At 38.6% G+C, this 15,750-nt stretch overlaps 1 protein-coding gene across 2 annotated transcripts in view; it reads right to left on the bottom strand.

Moving 5' to 3' along the window:
- The window catches only part of alpl (alkaline phosphatase, biomineralization associated), a 16,340-nt gene extending 4,228 nt beyond the window's left edge, over window positions 1-12,112 (bottom strand). The window contains exons 1-9 of one of the 2 annotated variants that reach the window (XM_063473607.1): window positions 11,949-12,112; window positions 9,724-9,889; window positions 9,158-9,277; window positions 7,470-7,585; window positions 5,057-5,231; window positions 3,620-3,795; window positions 2,308-2,448; window positions 2,082-2,151; window positions 1,814-1,948 (exon numbers count right to left, since the gene is read on the bottom strand). In XM_063473607.1, the coding sequence (XP_063329677.1) occupies window positions 1,814-1,948; window positions 2,082-2,151; window positions 2,308-2,448; window positions 3,620-3,795; window positions 5,057-5,231; window positions 7,470-7,585; window positions 9,158-9,277; window positions 9,724-9,790 (1,000 nt within the window). In that variant the 5' untranslated portion in view covers window positions 9,791-9,889; window positions 11,949-12,112. Of the gene's footprint in view, window positions 1-1,813; window positions 1,949-2,081; window positions 2,152-2,307; window positions 2,449-3,619; window positions 3,796-5,056; window positions 5,232-7,469; window positions 7,586-9,157; window positions 9,278-9,723; window positions 9,890-10,919; window positions 11,203-11,948 lie in introns of those variants that run through there. The other variant, XM_063473608.1, reaches the window with a different exon arrangement.
- Between the last annotated feature and the right edge of the window lie 3,638 nt (window positions 12,113-15,750).

Genomic DNA, 15,750 nt, shown 5'->3' with positions numbered 1-15,750 from the left:
TTATAGAAAAACTCTGGCTCACTGAAGTGTTCTCCAATAACTACAAATGGCGATCCAGCACAAGTGAACAAATCAAAGCTAGCACAGGGCAACAAAGCAGAAAAACAGACCTAACCCCCCAAATTCAGTTCTTCCTGTTTCACTTTGTAAAATGAATGGTTTGAAGAATGTTTTACTAGGAGCTAATAAGAGACTGACTCTGCTTCTGAAATCTCTTAGTATACTCTGTGTACTCAAAATATATGTTATTGTTCAGCATTTATGAATTCATTACTAGCTTCTACACTTCCTGAGAGCTGTACTGATGGTTAAAGATGGATAACATTTGCAAAGTGACCTGACCTCAATTGATATGAGCTACATACTAATAAGATTCTAAAATATAATATATGCCTGGCAAAGGGAAACCTCAGAAATATCAGCTACCTCGAATAATTTCAAACAGTGCAGACACAATGGTGTAATACTGTCTTGGAAACAGTATACAACCAGTTTTTAAGTACATAATAAGATTTTGGAAATGTTAAAAATACCTCACATACTGTTTCAGTTTACTAAATAGTAGCTTGTACGTTTGATGCAGCTGGAATTTTCCTCTCCAGGATTTGGTTTTCATGCTCCATGGATGCAAAAGCAAACCACAAACAAAACTATTTTTTCCTGATGAGGAGACAGGTATGGCAATGCGTCACTGTAATCACATTATGTCTTTCAGTAAAAGTTATTAATACGTTACCGTACTAAATTCAGTAACCGCACTGCAGATACAATTATGTACTTGCATTACAAATGTTCTGCACAATAGGCAGAAAAACACATCAAACATATCTTTTTCTTCTTGTGCACTTGTGCTACAATCAGCTGATGTTAGTTATTATATAAGGAGGAAGAAAAGGGTGGTGCAATCGGAGATTTGAGGTGTGGAGATACAGACATTACGTTTGCTTTTATTGCGCAAAAGGACAACTTGGTAAAGCTACAACGGTAAAGTTGAGCTAGCTAGTGTGTTAATGTCCAGTGTCTGTTAATGCCAGCCCAGCAGCCAAACTCTGAACTTCACCAGGTAACATTTTTGTTACCTGGCAATTATATGAAAATGCATTTCAAGTTATGTTATGGAATAAGGTGAGAGTAAAATTTACTTTTCCCAGTAAGTAATTAATGAACATACTTCATTACTATAAAGAAAAGTAACTAGAAATGTGTGAAACATTAGTTTTTGTAAATAATGACCCAAACACTGGTTATGAAGACCAAATCATATACAGTACTGCAACATACAGTCACAACAATGTATACCATATCTAAAGGATATTTAGTACAAAACTTTGACCTCCAGCTGCATTTTAAATGGAACCAGACTCAAATGCAGATCCTTTCATATTTATGAAGCTCGACGTTTCAAACAGTGTAAGATAACAAAAGTTGCAACAACAGAAACAGTTCCTAACCTTGCAAAAATAGTACATATACATGGCAAAACAATAGCTTAATACCATTCTGTCAAATATAATGGCACATGCTTTCTGAACTGCAATATACATGTCATGGTTTTCATCTGAAGACAGGATAAGTTACTTATAAACCCCTCTTAATGGTGAGAAATGCTAACAAAAGTGCTTCAAGTAGTAAGTAACACTTCAAAATAAGAAGATATTTCAGATCTCCCATTCACTCCCTTTTATAGTTAAAAGGGAGTGAATGGGAGGTCTTAACTACGTACAGAAGTCTGCTAAGTCTTGGTGAAATCAGCACAAGAACAAAAAAAACAACAACTGTGTAATTGTAACCATAACAGAGGCTTCAAACTCACCCTCTACAAGCAGGTAAAATCCACTGGGGTTCTTCTTTAGGATCTTGATAGCCACATCCACCATCTCTGTCAGTGAAGGATCACTCTCAGTGTTCCTCTCCAAGTCATATGTCATATCCCCAGGTTCAAAGAGACCTGGAATACCAGACGGCACAGCTCAATGTGTAACAAGGTATTACACACAGAAAATAAGCCTGCAGTAAAAGCAAACGCATATGGCTCTTTATTAAAACTTCAATGAAACTGTCATAACGAGACTGAGACTCACCCAGTAAGAAATCCACGTTGTTGGGGTTTAGGGATAAGAGCTGCGTCTTGTTCCATACATAATGTCCTTTCTGCAACAACAAAAAAAGAAAAAAAAAAGTACAGAACAGTTTTGGTGGTACAAATGGAGTCACTTTGAATTTCAGAATATGAAAATGCAATTAGGTAGATAAAGAGGAAATGAGGAAACAAGAAGAGCAAAGAGAAAAAAAAAGAGGAAAAATTACTTTGTTCTTCATTCTGTCAACCCACTCCTGCACCAGGTTTCTTCCATCTTTCCGTGTGCCACTGTGCTTCAAAATATTAGGATACTCTACATCCGACATGTTTTTGGGAAACATATACTTCCTTCCTCCACCCATAATCACCTGATTTTAAAAAAAAAAAAAACATAGATAATCTTAATCACAGTTTTTTTGGGGACCAAATAAAAACATGTCCTGTGTGAGAAACCATCATATCAAACATTTACTGTTGGCTTGTAAACACAGTGCTGATGTTCAACGACGCTATCAATTTGTAACTTCCTTTGCCTGACCAGAACTTCAAATTAAGCAGCATACAGGGGAGGAAGCTCTATGAGAATATTGAAGCACATTTCTAGCTCATTGCTAACATCCATGCAAATCTGAATCTTCAAAACAAAGAGCTTTATTTAACCAGGAAGGGAAATGTGCGAGATTAAGAAGGTCTTTTGCAAGCATGTCAAGCACTAGTACGAGATTACGCTAAAAAAGTTCCAAAAGTTTTAAATATCTTCGTGTAGATGTGTACATTGGTGTACTTGCTCATTGACAAACAGTGTATTTCCCGCAATAACAAAAGTATTTCGCCACTTAGTATTTCGCTTTTCATCTGAGGTAGCACATGAAAGTGCAACTGAAAGTCTGCAGCTGTAGCACATGTTTCCATTTTATCCAGGAATGCCACAAAAGACGCTTCGTTTTTATTCGTGCAAATAGTATAAATATTGCAAAACTTTGACAGAGACAAAGTTTTGCAACAAACAGAGAGAAGAGACTCAATCACCATCGTGTTACCTCACTGGCACGTCATAGGCATTTATTCAAATAATAAGTGTTATTTCTATCAGTTTTAGGCAGAGTTCCTTCATTTGGTGTGCATGTCATTTGTGTTGCAGCTCTTTGGTCACAGTAAAAACAGATAAAGAATATTTTTGAAATATCATAGAACAGTGCAAACATCAGTGATATTAGAGGATCATTGATGTCTCTTTGGGGGGATACTCCCACTGGGTTTAAATCTGGGACTCTCGGCCATTTGACCTTAGAACTGAAGAAGCTTCTCGGATGAGAGGTGAAACGTCTTCAAGCAACTTAAAGAAGTCCAGACGCTTTTCTTTGCAAACTCCTTTGACTTTCATGACAATCATTCAGTTGTTAGAAAAAATGTATTTCAGAGTGGAATGAAGTGATAAACCAACGAACCACAGTCTGGATACTGGAGCTGCTAATAACGTCCACAGACGGTCGATCAATTAATCTTCAGTTTTAATCTTAATCTCTACTTTTCACTTACATCAATGTTGGGAATGTTTTCAAACAGTTGTCTGGCGATATCCTTGCAGCCAGCTTGCAGTGCTTCTACTGGCATCTCATTGTCAGAGTACCAGTCTCTGTCCACACAGTGTGCGTACGCAGCACTAGGAGTCGCATGGTTGACACGTGTTGTTGTCACTATGCCCACTGACTTTCCTGTAAACAAACATGGATATTGAGAAACCCCTCAGATATGTAAATAACCTTTTAAGGATATGTTTCCATCTTTGTGTTCGGTGAGTCCTTTTAGTGCAGCAGTGGAATAAATTCATGGGTCAGTTGTTTTGTGTCTGCATTGGTAAAAATTGGATGCCACTATATTTGGGGGGGGGGAGAATCAGTGGTAAACAAATTACACAATTTACACCTTAATTATTAATTATGGTATAAAAAGCCATGGAAACAGGGTGTCAAATACTGCCTGTGATGTTCCCAGAGGAATGATTGGCTCTCTTATTGTCTGTGACCTGTGAACCATCCATAAACCAGTAAAGTATAGGTGATTAAAGTAAAACACAGAAATCAATGTCAATACAGAACAAGTATATATTGTAATGCCAGAAACAAAGGTAATAATATTAAGGCAAAACATTTGCAGCCTGATGAACAGCAACTGCATCCAAGCCATTTAAAATCACCTTAACTTCATTAAATTAGACCAGCTTATAAAGTTTTAGCTGATTCTGCGACTGATTCAGTGTGAACTATTGTTCACAGACAGAAATAATGAACCCTGAGACCTACAGGACAATAACTTCCCACACTTCGCTGATGAACATAAGTCAGTAAGTAAAATGGGATTAAGTCAAGAACAGCATTATAAATAAGACTTTACTAGTGGCTGAGTCTATGACATGACCAAGCAGACCAGCCAACCTAAGCATACACCATAGACTGAGTAAGAGCTTTAAACTTATCCCCACCACCGCCATACTGTAGCACTCATTCACACCTCACATCTGGCTCCTCTTCCGTGGTGCCTTTTTTTGTTTGGTGGCTAGTGTGAGTGTTGAGTGTTTGAAGTGCAAAAGTTAATACAAAATCTGAGCTTTGTTGGTAGGATACCTGGTAAAGGTAATCACTGATGAGACTTTAGACATGCTTCTCTAGGCTGATCAATATTTAACTTATTATGCAGGCGAAACCACTTAAGGGAAGAGAAAAAACTGCATATTTACTTTCTAGTCCACAGACACGCATGTTAGGTTAATTGGCGATTCTACGCTGGTTGTGGATATCAGAATCAATGTTTGCCTATGTCTTTGTGTTAGCGCTGTGGTGGTCCATGGTTTTCAATCATCCAGAAAAAAAATACACATGCGAGCCTAACACAATCCCCACTGACCCTTGTACTTAACACGGCTGGATGGACTTATTACCATGATCTGCATTTTTGAAAAGTTTGTTGTCACTCTACCTGCGTCCTTTGCCCATTTAAGGATCGAGGTGACTTCATTGCCCTGTGTGGTGTTACACTGGGAGCGGACAGCGGCTGCACTCACGCCCACTGTGCCCTCATTGGCCTTAACCCCGCATAGGTAAGCTGTGGCTGTGCCAGCACTGTCTGGCACCTGTGCATTGGTGTTGTAGGTCTGCAGGGACACAATGCAGGAGAATTTGTGTTAATATGATCTGACTTGTTTAAACTTGAGCATTAACTATGAGCACTGACAGCTCTATTTAAAAAAAACCAAATAAAAGTAAACCAGAGTGTCTACAATTCTAATGAGCTTGAAGGTCTCTTGTCTTGGGCTGCTGTCTTGTAATTTCTTTAAGTAATCTTCAGGAATAGTTCTCCAGGCTTCTTGAAGGACATTTAAAGCTCTTCTTTGGATGTTGACTGTGTTTTTTTCCGTTCCCCGTTAAGATGATCCCACACTGATTCAATAATGTTGAGGTCTGGGCTCTGAGGTGGCCAATCCATGACTGATAATGTTCCACTGTTATTTTTTTTATCAAAGTATGGTTTTACTGCACTTTCAGTATTAATGGTATCATTGTCATGCTAAAAAACAGTGTTGCACGGTGCATCAAAATCTGATTGTACTTTTCTGCTCTCATAATTCTTTCAATTTTAGCAAGATCCCCAAGCTGTAATGCAGCCCAGAACCACGACAGAGTCTCCACCAAATTTTACAAGTAGCTGTAGACACTCACTATTGCACCTCTCTCTGTAAATACTGAAGACTATTTGAACCAAAAGTGTCAAATCTGATTCTTCACGCCATCAGACCTGCTGCCACTGATTATCAGTCCAGCTCTTCTGTAATCTGGCATACCTTAGCCTTATCCCCCCAGCCTTTCCCTTCCTTAAGAATGGCTTCTTGACAGCTACATCCCGCTGAGATCATTCTATCTTCAGTGAACAGTACAGACTGAAAGGCCCACTGCATCTGTCAGGTCATGTGTCAGGTCTATGCTGGATTTTCGTTCCATTTCTTAAGAACAAGACTTATGAATTACACATACTGTTCATTTGCAATAAATATTGTTTTAGGCCTCCCACTCTCCTTCACTTCAGATTCCTCAAATTTCTTCCAGTTAACAGCTCTTTGGTTATCATCTTGTTGTTCTTTGGTATTTTTCATAGATTCAACTATAGAAATGTGAACAAATCATGTGTTTTTGTGATAGCCTGCCAGTACTAAAATGTTTAAAGATACCATTTTAAGTTGTTTTTCATTAAATAGTCATTCGTAGGCACATTTCTTGGGCTAGATGCCTAAATGTTGCCACGGTTAAGTGCAAGGACTGGACTGTAAATATGTGGAAAAGCAGCCAAAGGAAAAACATCTTTCTTGAGAAAGCCGGGAGAAAGATCTCTAATGACCACTTTAAAAATTACAAGAAATCTCGGCTCACAGGAAAGAAAACATATAGTAATTGTGGTGTGGTTCTCAAGACTTTTACACTTTTAACCCTCAAGCGACCAAACTATTTTAGCTACTTTATTGGGGTGACAAATAATTCTATTGGTTATATTTTAATGTAATTTTGAAGGCTTCTCATTATATTCATCACATCAATACTCTTTCTTTATCTGTGAAAAATATTCTAAAATGTTAAATAATTATGGTTTCCAATGTAATGCTTAGAGCTGGAAAATGAAAAATATCAAAGACAATATTGTCAAAACATTATGTAAAATATAAAGTAGGAAACAACTTGGTAATTAAAATGATCATAACGGCTCATTAAATGTTATTCAGGGTCATAAATGACCCTTCTTGGACACTTGAAGTTTAAAGAGTTAGGGCAAAAGGTTTTCGTTTTTCTTACTGTCATCATATCAAAAAAAGAACAGAACCAGTAATTCAATGGTACAATTCAAAACTGTCTAACTTCCCTTTGGGAGTTCTGTGGCTCTTAAGTCTAAACGGGTCAAAAATATATACTCAGATCTTTAGCAAATTGCTTGAGAATTTCTATGTCCTGCCATTTTTGGAGAATGTTACTGAAAGAAAAATATTTTTTTAAGACTCAGTGCAGGCAATTTCTCTCTTATCTGATTTCTTTCAAGCATGCATTTCTCAAACATGGAGAACTATGGCACAGAAGAGCAACATTTATCAGGTTAGCATATTAAAGGTATTTTTGAATTGAATACTAAAAGAATTACATCCTTTTACATTTTCTAGACTCTAAAACGAATAGTTTGCATAGTGAATTGTCATTGATGATTCAATGAGATAGAAATAATCAACCTATTTTTGTATATTCTTATATGTGACACACCAAACAGCCTTGTTTCCGGTCCCAGGCCTTTTCTGAAAGCCATTAATAGCCAAAGCACGATCAATACATTGTGTCATAGTGCACTTTAGCCAGACCTTGGATAAAGATACAAAAGGGAACTTGTCCATTTCCAACTGCGTCTCTTCTCCGCTCTGTCCATTCAGCTGACCCTTCAGTATGCGAGCAGCTGTCACCGTGGGAACACCCATCCCTAAACCGCAAAAAGCACCGAGTTTTATGACAGATTTTGACACAGCAGGGACAGAAAGGAAAACCCTGTGAAAATCAAAGATTAAAGAGTTCATTGTACTTCATTTGCAGCACATGGACATTTTTTTGTTGAAGCTGACATCCTAGAACAAAATGACTGCTGATAGGCAAAACATTTCTTCTGGATTCATATTACTTCAAAAGCAGATACCAAAAGAAAAAGAAGGTGAAAGAAAACAACTACACTTGCAGCAGATACTTTTTAGGTCACAGAGATGAAGGAGTCTTTTGTAGTTACAATAGAGAGAAATAATAATGTGCTCTACATACTCAATATATGTGCTATGGTCCAGCGTAGCTTCGTGCAAATAGACACTAAACACCTTTCCAGACACATTTCTTTATGCATTCACATCAAATCGAGAGAGTTGTGCAGTGGCACCATGTACTTAAACACTTAAAGAGGTACTGGAGTAAGATCTGAGCCGCTCTGATTACAATCCAGCATGGTCTGCTATGTGCTCAGCACTGCAGTGCCTTTTGGGACACTGATTTCAGCACAGTCCAGTACATGCAAGTCTTAATATTCCCCTGGGAATAGTAAGCACATAGCAAGCTGTTCGGTGCATACTAAGTTTTAACACATTAACAAGTTTCTTATGCTGTTTCACATACTAAATAGTATGCCAGTGTTGAATTCCATGAATAACTCCTAATGCATTTTGATGAATCTTTTACATTTTCAGTTAGAAAACTGAACTCAAAACACTTAATTGATCATTTCAAACACTCCAACATACGTGACCATTGTCATAAAACTCACATTTATAGTTTTCTACATAGAGAGCAAAACTAATTATTATGCTTTAGCCTTAGGTCTGGTTTTATTAGTTAGATTCATGTCAAAGGTTGCCCTGCATGTAGTTTAGCTTAGAGGTCCACAGAGGAAACAGCTGACTTTGGTGCTGAGTGTTGTTACTTAACAGAATCCTGTAATATTCCTGGTAAAGAGTAATCAGTAATCTCAATTCTTGGGAAACATTAAATAGTTAAACAATTGCGCACACCTTTTTTTTTTTTCATTTTATTAAGTTTTCTGTTATTCTATAACCCAGCAAACATAACTGTGAATGCAGCAGCATGCAAGAATGTCATGGTGTGCGCATAGAGCAAACAGAGAGGCTGAAAGCAGAGGCCCCCATGGAGGATAAAAGTTTTTGTGCAACCAGCGAGGAATCCAGCACAAACAGAACCCCAGTGATCCAGTGGCAGCACACTTGCTTTGTTTGCTCCCATTCATTCACCTCACACATTGGAAAAAATTTTAAAAATCTCAGTCATCTTCTACTGATCAACTGAATCCTCTGTAATATCGTTCAAGTCTAATTACAACATGGAATTACTTTTACCCTATCAAAGTGTCAAGGCTCTGCGCTGACCCCAAGTCTTTGGTGATGAGCCTATTGAAGAGCTAATGCTTTGGTAGCCGCAGTTGCATTTCACCTTTCATCTGCAGGCATTGATGTAACTTTATTAACATCTTGCCACAAATCTGTAATGACGTGTCGCTTACCATCTCCAAGGAAGAGGATGAGATTCTTTGCTTTGTTTTTATTGAGCTCTTGCAGCGTCAAAGCGTTCTTCAAGGTTTGCTGAGCCCATGCGTTCCAAAACTTTGGATCTTTCTCTTGCTCTGTGTATTGCAATAAACAAATCAGGTTATATCTGGATAGTCCTAGGAATCACCAGATGCAGGTCTGCTGAGATTTTGCATTGACACTGCACAAAATGCCAAAGGTGCATTGGTTCCAGCTTCTCCAGCTTAAATATTTGGGGATTTCTTTATTCTTTCAAGATAGTCAACCAACTATCTTTATCTAGTTATCAATCCATTATTTAAAACAATAATCATCGGATTTAAGATGAAAACACTTTCAAGCAATGTTAAAGCCAGAAAATTACTTTTTTTTTGTGGCAACACTAAACCAAACACAGCTTGATATAAAAGCTTCTTTTTAGGATTTTCAACCTTCCTAGTGTGTGTTGGACACCTACTGTCAAACTATAAACCATTAGACTGTTTCTGTTGTTCTATTTGTTGGGTTTTTTTAGCAGCTGACTACAAACACAGTGACTTACCCGGGAATTGTGGTTTCCCCAAGCTCCCCAAAATCAGACAAAAGCAAATGATTAGCAGGGCTGTCATCTTCCTGTTGTCGAGTGTGTGCGGGTGACACGTTACTCTAGACAGTCACCACATGCCACTTTGAGAAGCTGGAGAGGCCTGGCCACAGTCGTCTCACAGCTACAAGAGAACAAGGGCACAAACTAGTAATTTTGCATGTGTCATTTCATCATACACTGACTCTGACATACTGGTTTAATATTTATTTACTCCATGATAATGTGGCCAAGTGCAGCTGTTAATTGCAAGCTACACTTGTCTTTCTTCTGTGTTATGTGGAGACTGGAGTTATAGGCAATGAATACAGACGTTAAGCAAGAGAAAAAAATCTCATTTTAATTTTTCAGCCGAACCTCAGAATTTGCTTATTTTATTTGATCTTTACAATAAAGACAAGCTGATATGAAGCCAAGTCTTTTCAACATTTGGTCACCCTTCTATAACAAGAAAGTGTTGCGATGAAAGTCCTTTCTGTCACCGAAGCTTCCCCAAATGAAGAAACAGGCAAAAGGAGGCTGCAAGGGGGTGGGGGTGACACAAGAGGAATACAACCATCTGTGTTCATTTCATCTAAGCCACTTAAATGAAAGATATGTCTTTGCATTATTGATATGACTTGCTCAAAAGTGGAGCTTTCGGCCGCTGAACACTTTGTGGGCAAAACAAAAGAAGAGCTTGGAGAAGTTAAGCTTCAGGCCTCGCTGTGAATGTAAGTAGTCACAACAGGGGCCCTTATGGGTCCTGGCCAGTCAGGCTTTCAACTATAATTATCCACACCCTCTTCTTTCTTCTCTGCGCTTATAGTCAAGGTCATTTTAATGGGATTGCACTCCATGGCACTGAGAGGTTTAAGAGCCATGACAAAGCCGATTAACACTAAATGATTGACTGGACATGTCAACCCTTGAATGAAAACCTCAACATTAATACTTCTTGACACAGAAATCTTTACCTGGGGCAGCCTTATAATTACTTCAGTTACAATTATTTCACCACCTCCAAAAATAAGCTCAAACTTGAATCTGTCCCAGGTTCCAAATAAGAAAGATGTAAGTCTGAACATACCAGGTTAACTAAAAAGAAATTTCAACACCAACCAGGCAAAAAATCAGTTATATAATAATGTAGCATTGAAGCCTGTTAATTTTACCATTCCCCAGATGCTGCAGGCCAGTGGTGATTAACAGCCTCAAAATCTGCCAGGTCCACCCAGTGGCACTGAACCAGCCAGTCTGCAGGTAAAGTAGCAGAGCAGTGCCATAACTGCCACCAGCAGGATTCCTGTCAGCGCAGTGGTCAGTATCGCATTGGCTTCCGCTTCAGTCATGGTGTCACCAGACATTCAGATGCTCCAGTGTGTCCGAACCTGTGTCAGCTATAGCGAGGGGTCCCAGCACCAAACAGCTTCGCACCTCTCAGCCTTCTTAAGCTCCTATTGAAGCTTGAGGCAGGTCACGGGGGCACTTATATGTGTAATTCCAGCAGGCAGCTGCACCAAAGCATGGATTAGGTTTTTAATTCTGCTCAGAATTGAACGGCTGACAGATAGAAGCTATTACCTTCAAAATATTACATCAAAATAAGGGGATCAATGTGGTGGCAGGTTTTCAGACAGCAGAGATTGTGCTGTATTCTCTGTCTCTGTCACAATTTTAAAAAGGCAACTTGTTTTGCTTCTGACACCAAGCTGCCTCATGCAACCTCTTCTATGCACACAGAATAACTAACACTTCCGCTGCACTACACACAAATGTGGTGGAAAGCATTCGATTGCAATCTCTATACTTGAAATACTCAGACATCCACAAAACGAACTTTTGCAATATGTAACTTTCGGGGCTTTAAGGATTTTGCTACATCAAATCCTTTATTCATAAACGAAGTACCTAATCTCAGTGAAAATGATAGAATACGGAGCCAGTGTCTCTGCAACAGATGACCAAAAACATTTTTTATAATCCAGCACAAATCATTTTACATGGCTTTACAGCAAGCATTAACTGGCAGCAATGCCACAGCAGATGGACAGCGGGAAAACACGATTAAATAAAGGAGGGGGAACGAGCTGAACACCCACATTGCTGCTTGTACTCCGACAACGTGGTTTCTCCGAAAGCAACCTGTTATGTGTAGAAAACACGACCAAAAAAACAAAAAAGTTCATTGTAGTTTTACTTACTGCAGTTGGCTTCCGTGGGCAAAAATTACATCAAAATGTGCTTGCAGTCCACTCAGTCCTCCCTCTTGAAGCGCGTGTCCTGGTCGCTGCTTCCACGGTGCTTTTCAGAGGGCCACACTTGTTCGATTGAGGCTCCAGGATCTGAGAATAGCGGTCTGTATCCCACGAAGGGGAAAAAAAAAAACCCTGAGAAATAACGATGCCCTGCTGCTGCCATGGGAGTAAATGGACCGAGAGCTCCGCCTGCCTGGCAACCCTGGAGTTGCATCGAGAACAGAGCACAGTGGCACCATTACAGCGTTCAATATTCATACTTCTGCAGCAATCAGGGGCGTTTCCAGGGAGACCAACAACAAAGCAGTCCACAGGAAATCTGAAAATTTAATCAGAAATAAATTGAATATCGATAACTTTCGTAAAAAAAAAGACAATGGGCACAATTTTCAGGCTGTGTGCAGTACTAATACAGTTGCACTATGTGAAAAGTGGTACTGAAAAAGAGCCCATGGCCCTTTCCTAATACAGATACATCTATGTGATATGTTAATACATACCATAATATGTTTAAATGTAATCTCAAGTACTCAAACTTGAGAACAGCCTTTGTCAGAATTACTGATTCACTCCTGTGATTATCACTTTAGTGTTGCATGCTGTTAATCTTATATTACATATATATATTTATTTTGAAACTTGCTAAATAATACATGGTATGGAGTTCAAAGTACAACACTTGATACCAAAATATATGTGTATTTAAATATTAAAAAGGGATTTTAGTAAAGTACAGATTTCATCACTGAGCCATACTCTCATCCAGCGGTTCTGGGCAATTATTTTAGGTCTAGAGCAGGGGTGGGCAATCTCAGTCCACGAGGGCCGGTGTCCCTGCAGGTTTTAGATGTGTCCTCGAACCAACACAGCTGATTTAAATGGCTAAATTAGCTCCTCAACATGTTCTGAAGTTCTCCAGAGGCCTGGTAACGAACTAATCATGTGATTCAGGTGTGTTGACCCAAGGTGAGATCTAAAACCTGCAGGGACACCGGCCCTCGTGGACTGAGATTGCCCACCCCTGGTCTAGAGTGACCACATCCCTAAAGAAGTACATGTGGGACAAAGAGTGTGTTTGTGTGGGACACTGTGGATTACTAATGCTGAGGTGTGGTCTTAATTTTTTAAGAAACATGTACAAACTGTGCAGGGTAGATTTTTAGCATGTGAAAAACAAGTATGACAGCTCTTATAAACTAAGAGCGTTCTCCGTTATTTCGGCTGCTTTTCTGTTTGGTAATATTTTGGTTTAAGCAGTTACGCATCTGTATATGAGCACATTTCTTTTTGAGTCATGTTTCTTTTTTGGGCTCTTGTGTGTGCCACTTCACCCGCCACTTCATGTAATTATTATTCTTAAAAATTTAGGTATTATAGCAATATCATCATAAGAAAGGCGCATAATTATTTTATTATATTGTATAGGCACTTATTTTTGTTTAATCATATTCCAAAGAACTCTCCATATGTGAGACTTCATGGAGACTTTCTCTGTTGAACATAGGGATGGGTGATGAGGTGCAAATGCTGTGGAGACCCACATAAAGTGGAATACCTGCTCAGGGAGTATCAGTCACACTTATCATTTATGACATGAATGCCACAAAGCTAAAAACAAACAAACAAACAACAAATAGACAACCATTCAATTTAGAGTCACAAATTAACCTAACCCCACTAACTGCCTGTCTTTGGACTGTGGGAGGAAGCCAAAGTACCTGAAGAGAGCCTACAGAGAGAACATGGAAACTCCACACAGATGATGGAGTCTAACTCAGGACTTTCTTGTGCTGTTTAAAGTCGTTGGTAAGGAGTACTGCAGTTTCAGCTTGTGTGGTTTTATTTTGGATGTATGCTTCTTGCTGTTTACTGCGACCTCCTTTGGGTGTCGCTGTTAGACCTGCTTTCTCAATCACCATATGCAGTTACATTCTTTAACCAAATTTCCTAGTTAGCTGGTCTGTCAGGCTAAAAAAATAAATAAAATAAAATAAAAGATAAAAATCCATAGAGCCTAATGTAGTTCATACCCTTTCCTATCTTAAATAGCATTTGTTTTGGGGGTGCTTGGTGTATTTTTAGAGTATTTTTCAGTTTGTCAAGGCTTCAAAATGAACAGAGATATCGGTTAACATTCAAAGGTCATATATTCAGAAGTTCAATGTTGTGCGAATGTGTAAAATTTTAACTCTACATGTTAACAATTGATACAACATGATGTACATGTATCACTAAAGTAAAATACAATATGAGGACTACTGGGAGGAAAAAATGCTGGAACTGTTCTAGTTGTTACACCAAAGTGCTTCAAGGTGAGTAAAGCTGATATAAAGAGTACTTAATAATAATAATAATAATAATAATAATAATAATAATAATAATAATAATCACATTTTAAAAAATCAAACTTTTGAATTGGGATTTTAAAGTTAATGACGTTAGAAGAACAAGCATACATTTTGGTGGTTGTTTGAACTTTTGATACATTGTTACACGAGCTTAGTTAATTTATCACCAGTTATATTGATATCATTGCTCTGGCAAGTTCAGCATAACCAAAATGCTTAGTTAATGTTGGGTTAACTTAGTAATACAGGCTAATACTCCTTAGTGTTTATCTTTTACTAATCTATGTAGGCTACTGTGACAACTCGGATACGGGGAAAAAGAGAGAGGTCACTATTAAACCTTACGATTAAAAACCAATTTGATGTTTTTATGCTGAGAGAGCAGCTTCTTGCCGACGCCTCTCATTTCAGTTTGAGTGCTTCTATCGGAAACCTCTAGGCGTGAATGTGCCGATTTCCGGGGTAGAGGCGCAGTGGAGGAAAGTTTCAGAGGGACGTGAACTATCTTGACAATGAAGCGCAGGCTCTTTGGCTGTTTTAGCTGAAGATCGCTCACTGTCCGACGGTCAGAAAGCGCACCGGAGTCACGGCGGTGGCGGCAGATCAACAGAGAGCACGGTAAGACGTCCTCTGGCTACACGCGATACTGATTAAAAGTGTAATTACACAACTGGACTGTGCGCAGTAACGCATTAAGAGAGACTGATTATTACAAACTACTGTGAGGTTGTTGTCATTAAGGGAAGAAACCCTGTTTTTAAAGGAAATGTTAATGCAAATGTGTGGTTGTGCTTCCTATATAACTAAACAGCAGGCTGTATACAGAGCCTTGCATGGAGTTTAGTGGCCTTATTCCAGGTTAGCTTCATGCTGTGGGTTTTAATTTGACAGTAACTATCCAATAGAGACTTGGGGCTTTGCTGCCATATTCAAATATGTTGAAATAATAGTCTTGTTTGCAGCCTCTCAGGTTTTCACTCCTAACTTTGACACACATCACGTTTGAGTCATCAAAGTTATGTTCATAAATACCCAGGGGTGCGTTTAGTGAGTCAACCTCAACATCCTATTGTTCCATTTACCATTTAACATGCTCAACCGTCTGCACTGACCTGTGCAAATGTGACATTTTAGTCACCACAGCTGCTACTACTAGCGTATTTGAGATTAAATTTGTTAGAATTTATTATATAGAGAGAGGCAAAAAATTGATTGTTTTGTGCCTCTGCAGAACACAAAGAAGGGGCTCTTTGTGTTCTGTAAAGAACTAAATAGTGAAAACTATCTTTAAAAGACTATCCAGAATGTTTTCTGCTAGTGTTTAGGGACCAACGCGACCATAATAAAAGTTTCAAGTTATTACATCAAATTTATTGCAATTTCTTCCTAAAATAGATTGC

The sequence above is a fragment of the Pelmatolapia mariae genome, linkage group LG5 (assembly GCF_036321145.2).
Source record: "Pelmatolapia mariae isolate MD_Pm_ZW linkage group LG5, Pm_UMD_F_2, whole genome shotgun sequence".
In the NCBI taxonomy this organism is placed as follows: Eukaryota; Metazoa; Chordata; class Actinopteri; order Cichliformes; family Cichlidae; genus Pelmatolapia; species Pelmatolapia mariae.
This window is presented reverse-complemented; position numbering and strand designations above follow the sequence as displayed.